This window comes from Lonchura striata, chromosome 6, assembly GCF_050655825.1.
Source record: "Lonchura striata isolate lonStrDom1 chromosome 6, ASM5065582v1, whole genome shotgun sequence".
NCBI classification, from domain to species: domain Eukaryota; kingdom Metazoa; phylum Chordata; class Aves; order Passeriformes; family Estrildidae; genus Lonchura; species Lonchura striata.
Genome location: NC_140708.1, coordinates 36395703 through 36419168, shown reverse-complemented (window position 1 = coordinate 36419168; position 23466 = coordinate 36395703). Strand labels below are relative to the sequence as shown.

The following is a 23466-nucleotide window of genomic DNA, read 5'->3' as shown; positions in this document are numbered from 1 at the left end:
GGCTGTAGCCAGGGCCAAATGCTGCCTGGGGGCTGCTACCTGCTGCCAAGGAGTATGACCCAAGACAGATGGGATATAATCACATGGGGATAATTTCTGGTTTTAGCAGAGGATTTTTTCTTGTCCACGGAGTCTGACAAGTGGCAAAATGCTTTGTTGCTCACCAGAATGTTTTATTTTTCTAAGCCTTCAAAGCTTAGGAAAACAAGATATAGTGCAGTGTAATATTTTCCCTTACCCATGATGACATTGGCAAGTTATTGCAATTGGAGGAGATTCACTTTTTTAGGCTTTTTTAGATGGTTTTAGTATATGCAACACTCAGTAGGAGTTGACATGGTGCAGAGGTCCAAGCTCCAGCAGGTCACTGTGGCTGTAAGCTCCAAACATGCTGGAGAACCAGCCACGTATGATGTGGCAACTTTTTTTGCTAATGTTAATTTCCAGGACAAGAGGATTATTCTGGTTCCTTATGTAATTTTTTTTTTTTTGTGTCTAGTTTAATCTCTTTACCCATCAGATGATTGTGTCCTTATTCTATAAGGATAACAATACTAATGAACATGCCAGGAGAAAGTTATTTTTGAGAATCTGGCACTTTGTTTTGTGAAAGTTTATCAAATAGAGCAGATGAGGGGTTTCTGGTAAAGGAATGATTAAAGACTTAGAATCTGCCACATATTTATATTTGTAACCATCATGGATAGCTTTTTCAAGTTTTGTGTTTGAAGCTTTTCTACAAGGCCCAGATCTTTTTAATCAGATTTGAGCAACTAATGTTTTTCTACATTATCTGGTGGGAAATGATTCGTGCTCTTTGCAGTCTTGTTCAGGGACAAGGGATTTAAAAAATAATAAACTGTTAGTGTTTTAAAATTATGGGAGGAACTGTAGCAATTTGGGACGTGTTTTATCAGGACAGAGACTTCCTGATGGTGCCTGGCAGAGGCAGAGCTGGCAGCTGGCTGACAGGAACAGTACCAGTGGGACAGCAGGAACCCAGTGGCTTTGGAGCAGCTGATGGATGAATTGCAAACACTGTTTTGTGCCCCTTTGTCTAAGGAACCTTTGTTTTGCTCTTGGCTAATGGGAGATGGTCACCATGGCCAGGAATGACACTCTGCATTCTTAAACTGGTGGGCTGTGTCTTTTGCAGGCTGATTTTATCATCCGTTGTCAGAAGAGGGCACGGAGATCCTCTAAATATTGGTCTGCCAGCTTAAATGAAGGGAGAGTCCCATCATCTTGTCCCTGGGAGCGGGGAGGGAAGGCTGCACACCTGCCTGGTGATACCTGGGCTGCCTCCTGCGGAGAGCCTAAAGCCTTGGGCTGCACTTGCAAAGTCATGAGACCTATTTGACATCCCCATTCCATGCTGTTCATCCAGCATGGCCTTGCTGGACTTCCCCCAGTGACAGGAGAACCACGAGGAGGGGTAGGAGAAGCAGCAGTGGTGGTGGTGGTTGGCAGCCTGGCATTCCCTGTGGGGACATGCAGTTTTGCAGTGAACCTCTTGGATTCCTGACAGGTCAGGTCTGTTGACCCTTCTGGGCACACTGTGGTGAGTGTTTAGTTATTTACTGAAGCCTTTTGAAGTGAAAGTGGCTTGATGGGGTCTGAGGCTTTTGTGTTCTGGAGAGTTGTGTGAGAATCTTTGCTGGGGTTAGCTATTAGCTGATGGTTTCATTATTTGGCTCTGTAACTAAGTAACTAAATGACTTGAGACTTAAGATAAGCAGCTCTTTGTTAACATTTTATTAAATGGAGACTAATGATAATGATAATAATTTAAAACTTAAGGAAGTATAAACCTCTCTCAGTGAATGAATTTGGAACAGAAACATAATTTCGAATACAATTGCGTATCTTAATAATCTGAAATAGAGCAGTCAGAGTGTCCCCAGTCCTCTATTGTGGTCATGGCTTTTATACAAACAGTCTTTACTCCACTTGATGGCTGGATGGAATAAACCATGCTGTGAGGCTGTATGAGCAGGCAGAGAAAAAGTTCACAGCTGTTTATTTAACAGCAGCTTGGTTTTCCATGGCAATATTGTTCAACAGCTCCACCTATAAAGTTTAAATACATTGTGTGCACCTCTGTTACAAATAAGGATGTAGCTGAGAGCAGAAAATAGCAGAAGCAGTGGTCCCTGTCCTGCAGTGTTTAAGAACTCCCAGAGTCATTCTGCATGTGCCTTTGTTGCTTGTTTGGTGTTCTAAGGGGTGACAGACAGGTGTAATTCACCTCAGTCAGTGTATCTCTGCAGGAGGAACCAGTGCCACAGTTACAGGATTTGCAGGATTTACTTAAAAAGGAATCTTGTGCCTCTTTAGAATCAAGGAATGGTTTGGATTGGAGGAGACCTTTAAAGGCCATCTTGTCCAACCTCCCTGCAATGAGCTGGGGTATCTTCAACCAGACCAGTCTGCTCAGAGCCCTGCCCAGCCTGACCTCAAATGTTTCCAGGGATGAGCATCCACTGCCTCTCTGGGCAGCTTGTGCCACTGCCACCCTCCTTGTAGAAACTTCTTTCTATCTAACCTGACCAACCCAGCAAAGGGCTCTGGTGATGGCTGAGGATCCAGATCCAAGGCAGAGCTTCCAAGAGGGCTGGAGGAGCTGGATGTGATAACAGGTCATCAAGCCTTGCCTGGAGAGCAGGGACAGAATCCTGCCGGCAGCCACAGGGCAGCCATTGGTTTGGTGGTACAGCATGGACATGAGCTCAAACTTTGTCCCTAAATTTCAGAGCAGAGCAAAAATCCCTGTGTAGTGTCCCAGGGAGAGTTAACTCTGCAGCATGGGTTGTTTATGTGCTGCTGGGAATTTCTGAACAGTTTGAACTGGTTGATTTTTGCAGTGAAGCTGTTGGGTGGATTCATGCCTCAGAATCCCACCTGTTCTCTGTTTGCTTTTGGGCACCATTTCAAACCCACACTGGAAAAAAGTTTATAGGCAAACATTATAAAAAGTGACAGTCTTAAGTGCTGCTACATTCTAGTTTGGCAACACAAAGGCTTACCTGAAGTAACTCACGATTTCCAAACATGACTTCATTATATCATGACAACACTTTGCTGCATCTTCCCTGATACTCTTAAGAGAGAAAGAAATGGAGGAGGATAATATATACCAAATGCTAATACCTGTTTGAAACTTGTTTTTCTTTAGTGTACTACTGATTTTCTTTATAAAAGGAGTTTTTTAATTGTAATTTTGAAATAAATTACTGTTCTCAGGTTTGGATTTGGATTTGTATTGAAAGACTCTGCAAATTTGGAGTTAGTAGTTGAAAAGAGATGAAATCAGTAATATGATGCTAAAGATTTATTTTCATTTTAATTTCTTTTTAATTGTGTGTGGGCTCATCCTGTGAGTTTCCTGACACTGTTCAGCAGAAGGCTCTAATGCATTTAAAGGAGATTTAAGGTATCATCACCCAAGGTGGCTTTTAAAGAAGTTTAAACAAAGACATTTTTAGTCTCCAGTACATTGCTGTCACAGTGTAAACTCTGTAAAAGAAATTTTTTTGCAGGTAGAATGTTACAAAGAAGTCTTATTTAACTTCAAAGTAAATTAGGTGACTGGCTTCAGGTACCTTCTTTATTTGACAGTGAAATCTAATTTAAAACAATTCTCAAGCAGACTCAAACACACTCATTACTGTGATGAAATATATGTAGAAAGGAGCCCATGCTCCTTCTGAAAATTTGATTTCTGTGAGCGTAATGTGACACACCTCAGTGAAACACCTGAATTGCAGACCTGTGTGTTCATGACTCTATCAGCAAGACTGAATTAATTTATAAGAGGTATAAATCTCTACTGGAGCCTAGACTCTTGAGATGGAACTCTGCATGCTAGGGAGTTAGAGACCTTGTTATAAAATCTAAATCCTAAAAACTTTACAGTCTCTGTAACTGGTCGTGTTTTGGGATGGATTTCACGTGCCACCTTGGTGTGATGTGTGTGTCAAACCTGTTCTTTGAGCAAACATGTTTGCCCTAATGAAAAGGCAGGAGAAGCTTTGATAGGGCACGTTCCTGTAATGACAGGATTGCAGGATGAGTGGGAGAGAAATTGGGTCTCCAGGTCCATGAGTAGAACCTGATACCTAAATGCATGAGTCCCCCACCCTGCTGGACCCTTCTGGTGCTCATAGAATCATGTTTCCTGCTGGAATGGACCCATGGAGACCATCAAGTCCAACTCTCTGCTCCTTGCAGGGCTGCACAAAACCCAGCTACTGACACAACTTCAGCATTTCCAGACATCTCAGACGTGGTGCTTGTTTCAGGCTTCCCTGTTGAAAGTGTGATACAGAAAACGACAACCCAAGGAGGAGGAACACTGGTTTCAGGGTTTTGGCATTCTTAGAAGGAAGTAGGGACTTCACCTTTTAGAGCTGCCTCAGATCCCAAGCAGACAGAGAGGTGTTTTATTTATTCCTGGGCTCACAGGTGGTGCCTGTGCAGGGCAGGACGTGTCCGGGCTGCGCGGGGAGCAGCTGTCTCTATGCTCTGACCCTCCCCATGAGCAAACAGAAGATGCCTCTGTGCTTCTTTCCTTTATTTACCATTCCTGCCACTCTTGGTGAGGCCCTTGGGAGAGGGATAGTGTGGAGGTAGGGAGCAACCAGTTGCAGAAGCAGTGCCAGTCTGTGGGACAGCCTGAGCTCATGGTAGGTGTGCTGAGCTTCCCACTGTGGAGACAGTCTGGAGTGCCCGGGGCTGCAGTTCCTTTCCCCCTGCTGAGAGCTGGCCCTGCAAGGGGGAATGAATCTCTAGTAACTATAGGCAGATGTAGTTTTCCAAGGGTGTTTTTTTGGAAAAAGACTGTGGTTTGACATTCTTGTTACCAAAGGGAGCTGACGGATGAGCCATTTAGTTCTGAACTTCTGTGTGTACTTCGATTCTGAAAGCTTTGCTTGTGCTCCTGGGTTTCTGCTGTATTCACTTGGGAGAGGTTGTGAAATAAGTAATGAAGCAAAAAAGAATTTAAAGGGAAAAGTTACTGCCATGGAGAGAAGTGTTCATTGCATAGAAGGCAAATGAGACTTCGTGATGAGCACAGGGAGAAAAATAAAAGGAATCATATATACTGTGTATAGGAACTCATGTTTATTAGTTTAGTGAATGAAGGGGGTTTGGGGTGTCCTTTTCTTTAGAAACAGCACCTCCTAGGTTTTAACAATTAAAAAGTGACTTATAACAAAATCAGGTAGGGAAAGATAATTATTCATTTGAATTGTGGACCTAAATGCTAAGATAGAAAACAGAATTTGCCTTTTGAACCCCTCCTTCTCCTTCAAGTCCTTTGAAGTCTCCAGGTTCTGCAGCCCTCATTGTCCCCTGCTCTCTGTGACCCATGAGAGGAGTAATGTGTTGGTGTGGCACTGGGGACAAGGGACATGCCAAGACACTGGTCAAAAGTGCCTGAGCTTTACTCGTGGTGAACTTCTTGAAAATAACCTGCATGTGGTTCAGTTTAACAACACAGGCTGATCGGGACAAAACTTTTTTTTTTTTTTTAATTTAACGTAACTTGATTTCCGTGGATACAAAGGGCCTTCACTGACCTGTGTTGGAAATTCTCTCCTTTCCCTTCTCTTTCTTCTATTTTTTCCTCCTTTCCTTCCACCTTCGCAGAGCCGCCAACCAAATACCAAATCTCTCAGCCAGATGTTTACTCAGCACTTCCAGGAGAGACGCTTGAGTTGCGCTGTCAATTGAGAGACGCCGTCATGATCAGTTGGACTAAGGATGGGCTCCCTTTGGGGCCTGACAATAGGACAGTGATTATTGGGGAGTACTTACAAATTAAGGATGCCACAGCCAGAGATTCGGGCCTCTATGCTTGCACTGCTGTTAGGACCCTAGACAGTGATACTCTGTACTTCATTGTAAATGTTACAGGTGAGTGAGTCAAACACAGGTTTTTGCATGCAGAAGGTGTAAGATGTGATGTTAAGACAAATAATGACCTAACATGAAACAGTCCACTAGGGCACAGTGAGTTAAGATGAGCTCTGTAGCTGTTTTGGGGGTTTTTCTCCTCGTCCTGACCCTGAAATTGGCTCAGTTTATATCTACTCCTTTTTGCTCCATGGGCTCTACAAAGATTAACAGCTGCTGTAGAGCTCTCTGTTTTATGCCACTCCGACAGGATTAAATTAGAAAGAGTTGCTGTGATGATGAGAAATCCAATAGAATGAATATAGGTTTTTGTCCCCTCCATCAGAAAAGGAGAATGTGTGTTGTACATCCTTCAAGTTTAGCAATAAATTGTTCCGGAGATACTCAGTTCTGTTCAACTGCATTTCTCAAACAGAAATTAAAATATTAAGTAGAAAGAGATTTTTGCGATTGGCAAACTCCCTTGGGAAACTCTGTAGCACTTCAGGACTATTAGCTAGTTTTGTTACAATTTTACATGGAAATAGCACATTTTGTGGCTGGATTTTCTTTTTCTCTAGCTTCTGCACAACTAACAAACACTTGTTTTTCTTAATATACAGTCTAAGATGTAGCTTATCAATTTGTTTTTCTGTAAAAAAAAAAAAAGTAGGCTGGTTTAAAGACTTGGTTGTTTTTAATGTGCAGATGCTCTTTCCTCTGGGGATGATGAAGACGACAATGATGGGTCCGAGGACTTTGTGAATGACAGCAACCAGATGAGTAAGTAACAACGAACTGCCAGAAGTCACTAGCAAGATCCACGTGGAAAATTATGTCCCATCTCTTGCACTCCTGTCTTCAGAGCTTCTTGATTGTTAACTGCATGTCCTGTCAAGTAGTGGTATCTTTGTCCTCCTCTGTTTTCTGTTTCATGTAGCTCGTAACTTGGAAAAGAAAAATAAAAATAAACTAGTATTCTTCTGAATGTGCTTTTCTGGTCTGTACTTTCTTTTTCCCCCTTCTTCCTGGCGTTTCTGCAGTTTCCTTTCTTTCTGAATTGAAGTTTGGTCTTTGTCTGGTTTACACTCTCACAGATGAACTAACTTTTCCTCAACCTGAGCAGAAATGCAACAGAAGAAACAAAGATCCAGCTCATTTTGTTAAAAGGTGGTATGAAAACTTAAAAAAACCCTTAAATTGTAATGAGGAAAATACTTCAATCCCCAATTCCAGCAGAAATCTCACCAGGGATAATGAATTTGGAAGCAATGAGGTTCTTTTGTCTGCAAAGGACCTTAAGGTTTGTTGCAAAGAAGGCGATTCAGTGCTAAACCCACATTTTATGTTACTTATGCATGATGAAAATGGGCTAAAAGAGTCTTAGACCTATCTGAATGCGTTAAACCTCGTCCCCTTTAGAGAATTCCTAAAGCTATTAATAAACTCTAAATAGAGCACTCTCTAAGAGGAAAAAAAACTGTGTAAAATTCATATTGGCTCCTTGTGCCACTGTGCAGCGTTGCAAAACCCCCTCGGTGGCTTGGTGGTTTGCTGTCGCTGGTAAAGGCAATAACACAGAGAGCACAGAAATCCTTTGGGGGAGATGACAGTGGGCAGGGAGTGCATTTGGTGCTCAGCCTGGCAAGGAGCTGGCAGCTGCCCTGCAGCTTGGAGCACTCGCTCAGGTGGGACAGTGTGGGGCTGATCTCTGTGCCTTTTGTGTGCTGCTGCCCCCGGTCTGGAGCTGTGAAACGTTAGATGCTATTTAAAGTGATATAAGTTCCTAGCTGCCTGTTTGGCCTCTGCCATCTGTTAGTGTGATTAACCCTGGGCTGATGCACAGGTGCCTCTGGAAGGGGCTGAGATCAGGCAGCTGGAGGCTGCCCTGACAGAGGAATGCAGTGGCAAAGAGAATGGGAGCGCTTGGAAAAGGGACACTGCTTTTAAAGGAGGTTGTCTAGGCAAAACTCACCAATCCAGGCAGTGTTAGCTCTGCCCTGAAATGGACCCGTGGTTGGAAATTCCTTTTAGGAAACTTTTCTGATGCTTGCTGTTCCTTAAAGCTTTACTAGTATTGGTCAGAAAAGGGTTTGTGATATTTTCAGTGGCAATTGTGCTTCTGATCTGCAGTGGTGGCTTTGGTGATCCATTGTGAGCATAAATGGCTTTTGGAAGAAGTGAAGGGCCTGCTCTCGAGGCAGCTGTGCTCTGTAATGGCCTCAGAAGGATTCCTGCCCTTCCAGTGACAGGGAGCAGTGCCCAGCGGTTGCGCTAATGACGTTCTTGTAAAACGAGCTATCATTTTAAGCTACTGTTAATCAATCTTGATTGGGGAGCTGGTGAAAGGCCCTTGACAGTGTCCATCTGCTGGGACAGGGCTGTGTGCTGCAGCAGGGGCCAGCACACTTTCCCTGCTCTGAGCGAAAGATGCCTCTCGGGCGTGAGAGTTTAAACATCGCGGATGGAGGGGAAAGCACAGCCATAAAGATGGAAGGGAGGAAACTGCAAAAAAACAGATCTGGGCCTGAGCAGAGCATTCCACAAGCAACTCCTTGTTGGATTGCTCTCTAGATGGTGCCCACTGGGAGCAACACAGCCTCCCAGGGTTTGAGCTGGAAGCAGGACTTTGACTGAAGGGTCGCAGCACCGTGTCCCACCAAGTATTCTGTGCTCAGCGAAAAGTTGCATCCCTTGGATTAATACAAGGCTGCTGAAAGAGGGTTGTGATTTGGCAAATAATATATGAAAATCAGGGATGGGACTTGAGATGGTGTGCCTAGTGCCTTGTAAGTCTTCTTTTCCTCTTCCAAGTTTTCTATCGCATCCAAGAGGCCACAGCTAATTGAAGGCACTGTGCTGCAAGGCAGATGGAGGAGGGATCAGGAGCTGTCTTCCCGGTGTGTGCTGTGGGGCAGGCAGTGGTACACAATGGCCAAATGTCCTTTACCCTTCCCTGCCTAAGGGATGTTGAGCCTGGCAAAGTCCACGACCTCACAATAGTCCCTGGCTGCTGTTCTTCTACAGAAGTCTTTTAAGTGTTTCCTCAATCATGGTTTGAGCTTTGCAGATCTCAAATGATTTAACTGATAATTTACATACAAATTATAGCTGTGATCATTAAGGATAAGCAATGGAAATTGGCCTGGTTATGGCTTTACTGATGGAAACAAAAGGCCGTAGTCTTCAAAGGTTGTTGCTTTTTGATGAAACAATTCTGATAAAGTCCAGCTGTCTTGGCATGTTAATTATGATGAGATGAAGCAGGAAATGGCTGTAGTGCCTTCAACAGGAAGCTGAACCTTGGCATTCTCATTCCTGCATACTTAAAACTAAAACAAACCTTTTAGAGCTGTTTTATTCACACTGCTAAGTATTCTTTTAAGCTGTTTTATTTTCTTTGTCTCCTTTGCAAATACATATTTCAGAGGCCAAGGTTTCTGAATGCAGGTGGAGAGGCTGTTGAGGAAATCTAGTACAATTTTCAAGGCTACCCAGAAAATGCAATTGCTCTTGAAGTCAGTGGAGTCTGTAGGTGACTGTAGATATGAGGAGCAGCTTCTCCTTGGGGAGAGGAGGGCACTGGTGTGTACCCATGTGCATTTGACCATTGGCTCTGTGTGTATTTTTCAGTAAGAGGCACGCAGAGCAGATTTCACTCTGTGTTTGCTGTCCCTTCAGCTTGACAGATACTTTAACTGTCTGAAAAAACACTGTGGTAGATTTGTTCCAGACTGCATCCTGAATAGCTTTTTATTACTTCCAGCTTTTGTTGAAGGGATTAGTGCTCGTGGAGAAGGTGCAGGATTGGTTCCACTGCAAAACAGTCCCCTTTCTCCACAAAATGGCTTTGTTGGCAACTCAAGTTTTCCCCTTTGTTACCCTAAAGATGGGCCTTAGCTTGGTTCTTGGAGGGTCATCTCCAAAGACTTGCTTTTGCAAACTTTTGTGCTGATCATCATTCTGGCAGCAGTGGAAAAGACATTGCTGGCACTTACTGCCTTGTCCTTGTTGTGATTTTGGGAGGTAGCCCTAATTTGAGGGATTTCTACAATCCTGACCTGATGCTGGCAAGGCAGCAGCTGTCGTGGTGGTTGCAATCAAGTCCACCAACTAATTTATTCTGTAGACCTCTGCGTAGCCCTGAAGATGCTGCTGCTCTGCCTTGAATTCTGGTCAGGCAACTGGAGACTTTATGACTTTTTTTTTTTCTTATCGCCCTTTAAACAATTTCTTCTGGGCCGAGCAATGGTAAATTGGCACCAAGAACAAAAAGTATCTAAATGTAATCCACATGCTGTTCCTTTCATGCCTTGAAGAGTTTCAGAAAGGATGAAACAAGGTTCAAATTCATCAAATCCTGTAGAGTGGAAACCCACTCAGGGGAGCAGCAAAAATTGGATGTTGCCTAGAAGTGTTTTTTAATTAAAGGTCAAATACAATAGTAGTGAAAACCTTGGAGGGGTTTGATGTGGTCACTTCTGGCACTCTATTGCCTGCTTGAGGTGCTTGTCAGGCAGGCTTGGAGTTGACTGCTTTTGTGTTTCTTTGTACTAGGTAAGTCCAAATAAAAACTGAAGAGTCCTGAAGTGGTCCCCTGGGCTCCCTAATTTCAATTTCACATGCAGGAGATTTGGCTGATTAGATGTAATGTCTGTGCAGTGTGGGTCAGCAGGATATTTTCTTCACTAATGAGAACTCTACGGGCAATCAGGAATTCCCACCCGTTCCCCTGCTGCTTGTTGCTGCTTCATGCTGGAGTCTGCCCTGTGGTTACTGTGAACTTTCAGCAGTGGTGCCACCAACTTTACCTGTCCTGATAGCAGTGATGGGATGTGATGGACATGGCCCTGAGAGCAGTCAGCACCTGGTGCTATCTACTCATTAATTGTGCTCATTATGGGTTTTAGTGAAGCTCGGCGTTTTTCCTCTCAAGACAATTAGAAGCCCTAAAAGGTGTTTTGGGTTATGATGATTTAATCTATAAAGAAGAATGCTGTGTGTTGATCAGATCAATCACTGGATGAAAGCACAATTTGAGGGCAAATGTGAAGGTTTGTGGATGTTGCTGCCTTTTCTTCTTTTCCTTGAACATGCTGAGGAGCTGCCAAATGTAGGATGTCTTGAAGCATTTTCAGATGGTGCTTTCCATATGTGATGTCTGCATGTTTTTCTCCAAGCTGACCTGTAATTTAAGAGCATTGCAGGTTATGCTGAGGGTTGGGTGAGGGGAAACTTTCCAAACAGACCTTTCTCCCATTCTGGGGTATTTATTTTCCCTTTCTGTGGGACAAAACAGAGCCACTTCTCTTATTCCTGCCTGCATCTGCTTGGCCTCTTTTCTGCACCCATCTCTGTCAGAGATTTCCCTCTGTGCATTTGTTGTATTGGAGCTTTTCCAGGAGCAGATTGTTGATGGAAAGGATAGTTATTTTCAAGAAAACCAGAGCTGGACCATAACAGTACAAACCTGGCTGTATGAAGCAGCTTTGTTTGGGGAGCTGCTGGAGGCTGCATCCTGACCAACTCCAGTGCCCTGGTCCCAGTCTGCAGCCTGATGGGAACATCCAGAGCTTGGCCCTTCCAGCCCGTGGGCTGCAGGGCAGCTTTGCCATGGGTGAGCTGTGGAGCTCGAGGCTCAGAGGCTGCATTTGCTCACTCATGTGAGCTCTGTGTGCTCCCTAAGTGTGAGAGAGGTTCGTGTGATGGATGTGACCATGCTGGCTGCAGAGTTGCTGGCTTGGCAGTATCCATTTGGGACTAAAACAAGCCCTCTGCTCTGGCTGGGGTGCTGAGACAATGGTTTGGATGGTTGATTGTCTTTGACCTGCTCTAGTTTTCTTTGACTTTGTGGGAGCTGTGAGCAGGGCCCAGCAATGGTTGCCTTGTATTGCCTTGTGGAAGACTTTTTAGCAGTCCAGAGAAAACAGCTTTTTAGTCCCTCAGTACCAGCATGTAATTCTGCCTTTGCCTGCTGTACTTGTAATGTAATTTGGCCTTTGTGTGTAGCAGTTAATTCCTCTGTTTGGCTTTGTTTAAAGTCTTCTGTTGTTTTAATGTGATCCTGCTTTTAGCAAATAATGTTAACAGTGATTTTCCTTGCATCCCTAATTCACTTTAGTCTGCGTAACAATTTCTTAGTGTTGCAGTTAAATTTTCAATAGTTACTTGATTTTCTGTTTTGATTACATGCATAAATTTGCTTTGCTTTTCTACTTCATTAATTTTAACACTAATTGCCACTTCAGGCAAAAAAAAAAAAACACCAAACACTTATCGTTCATAGCATCATTATGGGACTTGCTTTTAGAATGTTTTCTTTATACTGAGAGAGATTTTGTTAAAGGGTTCATTCCTGTATTTTCTGTCCAGCTGTATTTTTATTTAGAGAGGGGGAGTAGCAGGATTTCTGAGTTTGCACTGATTGTAAGAACTGCTATAAATATTTGAGGAACGGAAGAATTTATTTATAGTGGAGTGTTGGCTTGCTAATGAAGGAAATGAAACAGGGCTGGGAGAAATGGAGTTATTCTTCTGGACCCCTCTAGTCCTAAAAATTCCACGCTAATCTGATTTGCTTCAGGAAAACTCCATTGTAAAAAAAATTAATGTTTCCTACTATTTACTAGATCTTGAATCTTTAACTTAAAAAAAAACTGTTACGGTGAGATGACTAAAGCAATGCCATGAAGTCATTGAGAAATGTAGATGAAGTGGTGCAAGGACCCAGAGCATGGGATGGCTTTGTCTTTGGGTCTGTGTATCCAAGTTTACTTTTGTGAGGGTAAAAACATATGGGCAGTTGTAAATTCTGTTCTGCTGTGTTTTCTCTACTGGTACATGACAAATGTGCTTCTCATGACATTCACGTGGGCATAAGCTGGGCAAGGACATGGGAAGGAGTGAGTGAGAGCCAGGAGAGCCATGTCAGGGTCTGGGAAAATGATCACCTCAGAAAATGTGAGTTGAGAGAGAGGCACTCTCATTTTGTGCCATGTTTTTGGATGCCACTGACCCTTTGGACTTTAAGAGGCCCGTTAGTGTGGGAAAGCCCTTCAAAATGAGAAATTATTTTGTTGATCCACATTTCCTCATTTGATTCCATCTGCTTGGGTTAAGATTTCAGAAGTATGTTCCATTTGTAAATAGATTTCAGTGGTTTCCGTGGCAGTAGGAGCACAGTTCACCTTGGCTTCACACGTTGCAGGCTTTAGCTGCTGTCAGGCAGGTGGGTGTTTTTATCCCCCTTCTCACAGAAGGGGAAAAGGGCTGATGCTTCCAAGCATCTTCTGTGTTGGTTTGTCTGGCTTCACAGCCGAGGGGGAAAAATTCTGAGTTTGAACCATTGCAGTAACTCAGCTCCAAAGTGTCTGATGAAAACCTGGTCCCTGTGTCTTGACGTACACAAAACAAAAGTTGTCTGTGGTTAATTACTGGAGTTTTGTCACAAATTAAATAGCCTGAGCAGCAGATTGAGCCATTTGCAAAACCCAGGCTGACACTTGCAGCAGCCGATCTGCCGTGTGCTCTTTTTGAACCAGTTGTTTAAAAACGTCGCGTGTTCTTTTTAAACCGCGCTTCAAGCGGTTTCCTGGTGGAAGGGGCTGGAGGGGGAGCTCGGTTTCCAAGTGCTGATGTTTCTGGATGTGTCCCTTCGGAACAGGGGCACCTTACTGGACACACACGGACAAAATGGAGAAGAGGCTCCACGCCGTGCCAGCCGCCAACACCGTCAAGTTCCGCTGCCCGGCCATGGGAAACCCAACGCCCACCATGCGCTGGCTGAAAAACGGGAAGGAGTTCAAGCAGGAGCATCGCATTGGTGGCTACAAGGTAAGGGCTCGTGGTGGAGTTTTGGAGTGTCTCTTCTTGACCAAAGCTGTAAAAAAATATAAAACCACCCAAACAACCCAAAGCCAGCCCTCCTCCCCCTCAGAAAAAAAAAAAAAAAAAATCAAAACCAGAAATCCACCAAAAACTTGCTGAAGTCAACAGAAAATCTTTTAGCGGCCTTGGATCAAATGTGGAAGCAAAAAGAGGTGGTTGTTTTCTTCTGGGGAAGGTGGGTGGTTTCTTTGGCAGTTACTGAGCACTAATTTTTTTTTTTTTTTTTTTTGAAATTCAAGCTTCTAGCCTAGCAGTGCAGCTAAGGATTATTTATAGAGACGTATTTGGAAAACTAAAGACTGACTTAGCGAAGCAGATTAAGACTGTTTTGCTCTACTCATTTTTGGCTGCATTGTTAAAAACATGACCATCCGCTTTGGTGAGCGTAAGGCAGTTTAATAAAGGAAGCCTTGGAAGTCAAAAGTTATTATTTTCTATAGAGTTTATGGCCTGTGAAACTGAAATGGGAAGAAGAATTTGAGGGAAAGTAACAGCAATTACTTGGAAGGGTTTGTTTGAATTTTAAATAGCTTCAGATAAGATGTCTTATTCTGAGTTGGTGGTTACTGATTAAGAGAGAGTTTTAGGGAGGCCAGCTCGCTCTGTGTGTCAGTGCACAGACCTTTCACCTCGTGGTATCTGCCTGGGTCAGGTCAGAAGTCAGGATTTGGTCATCTGATCCCTCTCCTCCAAGGAACTGGGAATGCGTGACTTTGGTGGCAAATTGCTGTTCAAGCATGGCCATTTCTGACTTCACCTCCCGTGTGGATCTTCTCTCAGTGGTTTCCTCATGTCCCCGACACCTCTGCAGCTCTTCCCTCAAGAGGAGAAGTTTCGAGCAGTCCCCTTGTGTCAGGAATCCCCAGCCTGGAGCTTGTGCTGAGCTGCTCAGAGCAGTTTGCAATGGTCATTAGACACAAGTTAATTGTCTTTGCTAGACAGAGCTCAATTCTGAGTCCTGAGGCTGCCCCCAGTCCTGCCCCACTGCTTTGCCCCATGGTTGCAGTGTTTTTGGGGGGCTGCCTTAGTTGAGCCATTGCTTTGTGAGCTGTCGATTCAGGTCCTGCCCGGTGCAAAAAATCTGTTTTCCAGTGCAGAGGAGGGCAAGCCTCAGTCTCCTTTCCTCTCTAGCTGGATTTACTGTAGAAAGTGTCAATTTTTCCAACATTTGTGTTAGCAGAGAGCAGAGCCCAGAAAGTCTCCCCGCTTGAGCACTAATTATCTAGGTAGACTTTTCCATCTATGTTTGCTTACACCATAAATTTCTGTTGCTTATGAGTGTACACCTGGCAACACCTTCTGCCTTTCATAACGCTGTGGAGTGTTAATGAATTGGCTCCCATTCAGTGATTTTTGCCCTTCTCAGTGCTTTTTTAAAAACAAAAAAAGTGCCAATTAAGGAAAAAAAAAAAAATCCCCAACCAAACTAATCCTGTCTTGGAAAATAATAGTAACTGTGCTGGTAGTAACCAGGCTGTTACTTTGAACACTTTGCATCTGATGAAGGGGAAATGAAGATATCACTCTTGAAGACCATGTAGGAAAATGTGTGTCTAGAGAGGCAGGATGGGGATACCTGGTGTCTGCTTTGGGATCTTTGGTGGGTAAATCAGCTCGTGTGGGGCTCTGTGCTGCCACTGTTAGTCTGGGTTAGGGAGCTGGGTGAGATCATTTAGAGTTGTGCCCATTAAGTGGCACAAATTCAACTTTTGGTCACGTGTATTAAATGCATGCAATTTCCTAGGTATGTATGTACTCTGGGAAGGAACTACAGATGCCTGTTCCTAAAAGCCAGCTGTACCTCTAATTCTAAATCATAACTGCTTATATCTCTTTAGTCCAAAGAAAAAAAAGAGGGCACACAGCTGAGGATTTCAGACTTTCTTGTTGCTTGTAAAGACATTACATTTTAAATTATCTTGTAGGATTTACTTACCGTTGTCAAATCAACGAAATCTGTGTATATTCTATTTTCTGTCATTTTGAATAATCATCTTTGAAGATGGAAGTTTGTTCACAGTGAAGGGGTGTTAAAGAGTGAGGACTCCATAGTCTTTTTTTTTGAACTGTGTCCTCATCCTGTTTAAGGGGCAGGATGAAGTCACTGTGGGCTTAAGAAAAATTACACTAGAATAGAGAGAATAGTATTTTCTTGACACCACTTTTATTTTATTGCCAATGAACTTTTATTCAAGGAGTCCTCAGGAAGGACTGAGTCTATTCGTTTTGGTCTGTGTTTAACCAGGTATCACAGCAGCTCATGCTAAACCTTGCACATTGCTTTGTCTTGAATCTGGGTGTTGCTCTCTGCAAGGCATTTTTGCTGGAGATATTCACAATATTTGGGATAGAATAGCTGGAAGCAAACCTGGCCATATCTGACAGAAGAGACAAACATCCCTTGAAGCCCTAAGGGACAAAGGGAAGGGAAAGAAAACGTGAAACTTCTCAGTAATCCTTCAGCCACCTCTTTCCTGCTAAGAATGAGAAATCCCTTGGTGTATTGTTTTTATCAAAATCAGATAGTGGTCTGTAGCACTTTGTCCCTCGTACTGGGGAATGTCTTGAGTCAATTTGCACTCGGGCAGGCTAGCAGGAGGGTGTATGTTCTGGCCAAGATAGCTTCCAGGGCGGAATTCCTGCACTGTGACTAATTCTGGGTGGTGAATTTCAAAATTGATCCTTTTATGATCTTTCAAGATATACCCAACCTCCTTAAAATAAAGAGAACAGGATCAGTTACTGAATAGCTAAATCCTTTTTACTCTGATTTCTCGAAGTGATGATAACTCTTGTTTGTGCCTTTGGAGGCATTTTATATTTTCTTTGAGTTGATAATCTAAATCCTCTCAGAGACCACAGGAGCCTTTTCTTTCCTGTACATCACCCAGAAAGCAAACGCATTTCTATCAGCTGTTACTGTTTAAGCATTAACACGTGTGTGTTTGCACCTATGCATTTGGATAAGCTTCATCACTGCAGCTGTCTTAAACACATTTAAATCCAGCCAGGTAAATACAGAGTAAGAAAATTCATGATTACAGGAACAACTGCAGAAGCCTATGGCCTCTGCCAGGGGTGTTCTGTACTTGTTCTCTTTGTCTGAGCAGTACCACTGTACTGCTGTCTGAGCTGTGCTGCTGTTGTGAAGAGCTGTGTTTTCATTTCTAATCCTTCTTTCCTTTGAGATTAGTTTAAAATTGATCTATTTTTAGCTAACTGACAACTTTTCATGGCATTATCTCTCCAGTGAAGACACACATTTTAAGACTGAACAGAACCGTCCACTCTTCTTTTTGGGAAACTCCAAAAGCAAAAAGTTTATATGAAAAATTCCTTGCCCTTTCCCAGTTCTCTGACCAATATTCCTTGGCATTTTGATTCCAGTTTGTTTCCCACCTCCAAGCTATAATTTAACAGTGCAGTTTGTATGCAGTTTGATACTGATAATTCAGTTTAAAAATGGAATCTTTTGTTTGGAGGAATGGTTAAAACCTTAATGGAGAAGATCTTCCCCCCCCCCCCCCCCCAATAAAGCTGTCAGTAATTTGCTAGAAGTGTCCATAACTAGTCAGGAAAAAACCTGAACTAAGGCATGTAGCATTTCACATTAAAAGACCGTATTACTAAAGCCTGTGTTTCAGGCTGTGTGGGTGCAGGGATGTGGCTGGAGTATTGCATGTCTGAGAATGAAAAGTTGAATTTGTAAATCTTCAGTGGGAGAAGAGGCTCCTCATCCTCAGCAAAGGGGGTTTTTCCTGGACTTTGCAATGCTGCACTTGTAGCCAACAATCTTGTTGGATCCAGATCCCTGACATAAATCCAGTTGTCTGACAATGTGTCATAACTCCTTTGGACCTCTACAGTAGTTGTTTAGCTTAAACCAAAGTAGCTTAAGCTGTTGTTTTGTTTTAAAGATATTATCTCTGTCTATGGATTTACAAGAAGGGAAATTGCACAAATACTTTTTAATATTGCCATCCAGTATATCCACTTGTGGCTGTTAAGTTAGATATGTTTTTTTACTGAACATAAACAATTTCTTGTGTTTTCCTGTCAAATTAATTACCTGCAGCTTTTTTGAAATTTTTATTTGTTTTAACTTTTGTGGCAATGTGATCTGGTCTTCCTGTTTCACAGTCACATTGGTTAAAAACTCTTGCTCTGATTCCGAGAAGTGTGTTTTAACTTGTTTTGGCAGAAAGTTCAGGTCACTTTGGCCAAGTGTCCTTCAAAATAAATCACAAAGAAGTATTTAATACTCAAAATATGTAGCTGTTTATTTGTTATTTACAAACAATTTATGACAGCAGCTCTTCCTCACCCAAACTTTGACTTTCAGAGTTGCTACACAGAACAACGAGATGTTAAAACAACACTGATAAACTCTTTCTAGTTCTATAAACTTATCCTTAGCCCTTCACAGTGCGAAGAAAAGTCAAGATATTTTAATGAAATCAATATAATTGTTTGACCATCAACACGAGGGGCTGAGGAGAGAAGCCTTAAGTTTAGGCTGGAGATTTTGAGGCCGTGTCACAATTTCTCTGACATTAGCATAGCATCTTCTCCTGCTGCTGGAGTCTTGCCCACACTTTCTTTGCTTTTCAAAGCTCACATGGCCAGTCATTAGCTAATATTAGTCCACAACTGAGCAATAAGAGACATATCCAGCTATTGAGATAATTCCTAGCTGGGGCAACTAGGATATGCCAGGAGGTGCCTATAGAAAGAACTTCTCTTCCAAGCTTTGAACCGAAGGCATTTTTACCTCCAGCAAGTGCTCTTGGCACTGGGATGTGGCCCTGTGCAGCTTTTCCTGCTGGATAAGGACCTACAAAATAGTCAGGCCCGATGCAGGATTTCATAGCTATAGTTGTAATGATGTTTTAAGAATGTATGGTTACTGGAAGCGTCACTGAATGGTCCATAAATTTTTCTGGTGTACAGCACTGAATTACTGCTTTCCATTTGGCTGATTAAAATGACTGTAGCAGATTGTGTTTTATTCCATTTGCTGAAATATGTACTTTGCTGTTGAAGAATTGTACGTTGCAGCTACAGAGAATGTTAAGCTTTCTGAGCACTTTGTCAAAAATGTAATGCTAAAACAAGGAATTTGTTTTATAAGATATAGCCAGCAAAAGGTCATTTTGGGAGCCAACTTCTGATGCAGGAAATATATGTATGTACCGGATGGCTCTGTATCCTTCCAGTACTGGGCTGGATCCTATTTTCTGTGAGACCAAAGCCAGTGCTCCCTTGGAGCTCGAAAAGGAATGGAATTAGTACCTTTAATAAATTCTGAGAGGGATTCTGTGAGATAAATATAATTATAAAATACATATATATTATAATCCTATATTATTTTATATCAATACTATAGTATATATATTATTATTTTTATTATTTATTTTATTTATAAAAATAGATATAATAGAATCCTTATGCTCTGTTTCCATGAGGACTTTTTTCGGGCATTTTTAATGAAGCAGCATGTTTCTAGGATTAATTTCTTTCTTGGGGTACCCCAGAGCAGCAGGAGTTCTGGGGGAGGCATCCCAAACATAACCCCTCAGTTTCTCTAAAATGTGAGCTGTGTCATTGGGCTTTTAGGAAGGGTGAAGACGTGGATGTTTAGGGGATCATGTCCATCCTGGGTTGCTGATGGGTAGTTATTACCAGGTGGCTGTTTGGAGACAGATGGGGAATACCCTGAGAGTGTGCATTCACTTTAGAGTGGATTGAAAGACAAAGTCCAGTAAGACAACTGCTGCTAATTGGTGCCACCCTGCTCAGCCTGGGAGGACTGAGTGTGCACTGACATCTGCAGTGCTTGGAGCAGGGGCCAGGTAGATTTACAGCAGAGGGTGTGAAAGCTTTCACCCTGCAGCCGTGCTGTCCTGCATCAAGCACAAATCATTTCAGCATCCAGAACTGTCAAACGAGCGCAGAAGAGGCTTCCAGCTGTGGATTACACCAGGTTAATTATTCAGGGAGCAGTTTTTTGGAAGGGGAGAGGGTAAAACTCTGCTTGAGAAGATCCCAACCTGCCTGGTTCCATCCCCCAGGTCCGTAACCAGCACTGGAGCCTCATCATGGAGAGCGTGGTGCCGTCGGACAAGGGGAACTACACGTGCATAGTGGAGAACCAGTACGGGTCCATCAACCACACCTACCACCTCGACGTGGTTGGTAAGTGAAGCTCTCAGGGGCAGGACAATGTTTGTCACTAATGGCTTTCTCTATTAAAGCATTTGGAAGTGAGCTGATGCATTCCACGTTTATTTTGGAGATGATTTCACAGTATTCTAAAGATAAGATTTAAGCCAATTGCTTCATGACTTTGTATATTCATCTGTCTCACTTGTGCCTGTAGGATTAATCTACCCCTGCCTTGGCAAAAAGTGTAATATCCATGTGCAATATCCACCCACAGGTTTGCCATGACGACCAAATAATACATGCTGATGCAACTTTAATCATTAGCATTACAATTTAATTATTACTTGTACAATTGTACTAACACAGGCTTTAATAACTGCAGTTAGGAAAACTGTCAAGCAATCCTTTAGAGTCCTGTTATTATAGCTGAAATTATTATTTTTTTTTTAAATGAAAAGCTAGATATTGACTTTGCAGCCAGAGCAGACCTGGAGCTTCAGGAAAGGGAGTTTGCATTCACAGCAGCTCTAAGCCTTGTTGGGTGGGCTCTGAGCAGTCCCCAAAACACAGATGATAAAAATTCAGAAGAAGTGTTTTACCTGAGGACAAATTCTAAACAGCTGTGTGGATTTTTAAGTAGCAGCAAAGCTGTGATTACAGGCTTAATAATATTACCCAATTAATACCTAAATCCTGATGACTTTAATAAGGCTTACAGATATTTATTTAAGTGGTTAGCTAAATTAGAGCTTGAAATCTCAGGAACAATTTTTGTTCACCTCTAGTCTTTCTGATTAGCCTGGATGGGTGTGAGCAATTTTATTGACTCTGAAGGTATTGTCCAAAATAACCAGTGTGGCTTTTCTTACAGCACCTTTAGGGAAATGAGTCATGGTTTCTAAAGAATATCTTGCATGGGCTTTGCTGTCTCCACCTTTGTGAAGTGATCTGAGCATTAGAAGCTCTGTGAATAGAACTTTTGATCAATCACTACTGAAAGCAAATATTAATTTGGTTATTGTATGCTATTTTTGGCTGGTGACACACAGCCAAACTCCATAGATTCTTTGTGGAATATCTTACTGTAAGGGCTTATAGAACTTAAATGGTGAAAAAATGTTAATTTCCCTAGTTCTTGATTGGTTTTACGTGAGAAGAAATATATCCCTTGCATTGTTTTGGATGGTCTTTAAAAGTAGTGTCTTGTTTCATCTGAGACCGCCTAAATCTGCAGAAACACACAAATCCAAGAGAAAACAAGTGCCAGCTTCTTGGGTGGCATGAAAGGAAAACATTCCCTGTGAAAATGCCAAGGAGAGCTAGGCTTTGTGGAGCAGAGGAGGAGAAAGATCACTTTGGGATGAGGATGCCATCAGACCAAATCCCCACCACCAGCCTCATCCTTTTAAGTCTTCAGAGCCCCTGAACCACCCAGCTCACCTGTACTTGAGTTTGGGCAGTCAGCACTGAAAGCAGTGAGGATTTTCATGGCCTAGGCAATATTTTTACCCAGGGTGAGCTCTGGGGATGGTTGAGGTGGGCTGGGTGGCTGGCAAAGCCATTTTTGTTTGAACACTTGTTTAAACAAAATTTATGGAGGGTGCAGCAGCAACGGCTGCCGGGGATGGGTGTCAGTTGTTGTGGGAAGCTGTGTTCTGCGTGGTGTGGTTCTCTGCTGGCCATCTCTCCCCGGGCTCAGGCTGCCTGCAGGGGCTTGCCAGGCTCTAAAAACCTCTCCTTGATGAAATGAAACTGGTTAAAAATTCCCCTTCTCTACCCCCTCTTCGTTTTCCTGTCCCAGCCTGGCGTGTTTCGTGTTGACCATAAATTTCTTCTCCCATTTTTTTTTTCCTAGCAAATGTGTTCATGGATGATGCAGTCACTTGAGCAAATATTTGTTAGAAGCCCTCTCACCTCCTCTCCTGCTTTGAGCCTTTTGAATGTCTTACATTGAGGAATATTTTGCAGAAGTTTATTTTTCCTTGCAGTAAAGTATAGTGGCCTGCATGAATGAATGGAATGGTAGTAGGGATTATGTCATTTATTTAAATGTCTAGTCCTTTCCTATAGAGAGGCAGGAAAGTAAATAATGAGGTTTTCAAAAGTGATGAGAGGTTTGGTGTGCTGGGTACCCAGCTGATGGCACCCAGAGGACCCTCCTTGTGTCCTGTAAGAAATGAAACCAGAAGTTCAAAAATTACTTTTGCAAGTCACAACCTGTGTTTTGGAGTCCTGCATACTTAGTAATTTTGCCACTCTTTAAAAAAAAAAAATCATTTGATGAGTTCAAGGGTATAATTGCGAGTCTGTTTTCAAACCTGTGCATGGGAATGTGCACCTTGGGTTGAATTTAGTGTGAATCTCTCAAGAGATTGGGATTTTAACCTAAAGGGGGGTTGATGTTGGAGTGCCCAGCCATTCCTGTGCGGCTGGAGGCTTGCAGTAATTGTGGAGCATTCATAAAATTGCTGAAGCAGTAAATTAAGGCTGGCCAGAAGGGGAAACTCTGACAGTTTTTCTAGTTGAGACAGTTCTACAGAGTTAGCTTTATGCCCTTTTTTCTGTTTTCATATGAATTTTCAGTTCCCACAGGGTTGTGGAGAATTATGAATGTTTGTTTAGAGGCAATTGCCTACGTAGACCGCATCTTACGAACTTCAGGTCGTAATTCTAGGTCAAGTTCTGTGTAGAAAGCTGTCAGTTGAAAGCCTCTGAAATTACTTTTTCTATATGGTTTAACTGGTTCCAGAGCTGATTAAGTGTAAGTAATAGCAAATGGTATTAAACATGGTAACATATTACACTAACATGAGCATCTGACTATATGGTGTAATGTAGAGAACCCTCTGATTATGTCACAGAGTTGGGAGGTATCCCAGGAAAAATCGTGCCAAATAGTGACACAATGCTAGTTAGGCATATGCCAATAACTTTCCAAACCTTGAACTCTTTTGACAATTAAAAGCCTGGAGCCAGCAGGGCTGAGAAGTTTTCAGTCAGAATGTAGGTGTGAAGCATTCTCATTTTTACCTTGTAATTACTTGCAAGAACTCTTAAGACTCAGCTCAGATGGTCTTGTTCAAATTTACAGACCTGGCAAAACCCTTGCAGTGATTTTTTTTTTTTAACAGTGAGAGTAGAAAATACAGAAGGAAAAAAAAAAAGCAGCAAGTCATTGGCAGCCTCTCTACTGCACAGGATACTTGTGCACAGTGACTGTGTTAGCAGGGAATGGCCCATTCAAATTGGCCAGGATGTTCTGTGCTGAACAAAGTTATTCTCTGAATGTTTGGGATACCCCAGTCAATGGCTTTTTCCTTCCTTCTCCATTTCCAAGTGGGGATTGAAGCAGGGCTTTGCTCAGGGACTCAGATGTGTTTGCAAACAGTGGTGATACAAAACTCCAGGAGGACGCTGTCACAGGGAGACGAGTCGATTTTAGCTTTTTATTAGAGCAATACACAGAGGCTTCAATTAATATTGGATACTTATTGTCCAGGGCAACGTGCCAGCACA

At 42.6% G+C, this 23466-nt stretch overlaps 1 protein-coding gene across 16 annotated transcripts in view; it reads left to right on the top strand.

Annotated features, from left to right (window-relative positions):
* Window positions 1-23466, top strand: part of FGFR2 (fibroblast growth factor receptor 2) — an 80526-nt gene that overhangs the window by 13856 nt on the left and 43204 nt on the right. For 8 of the 16 annotated variants that reach the window (XM_077784721.2, XM_085583725.1, XM_085583726.1 and 5 more), the window contains exons 3-6: window positions 5653-5919; window positions 6607-6681; window positions 13562-13731; window positions 19857-19980. In XM_077784721.2, the coding sequence (XP_077640847.1) occupies window positions 5653-5919; window positions 6607-6681; window positions 13562-13731; window positions 19857-19980 (636 nt within the window). The remainder of the gene's footprint in view (window positions 1-5652; window positions 5920-6606; window positions 6682-13561; window positions 13732-19856; window positions 19981-23466) is intronic. The other 8 variants (XM_021529293.3, XM_085583731.1, XM_085583733.1 and 5 more) reach the window with 2 other exon arrangements.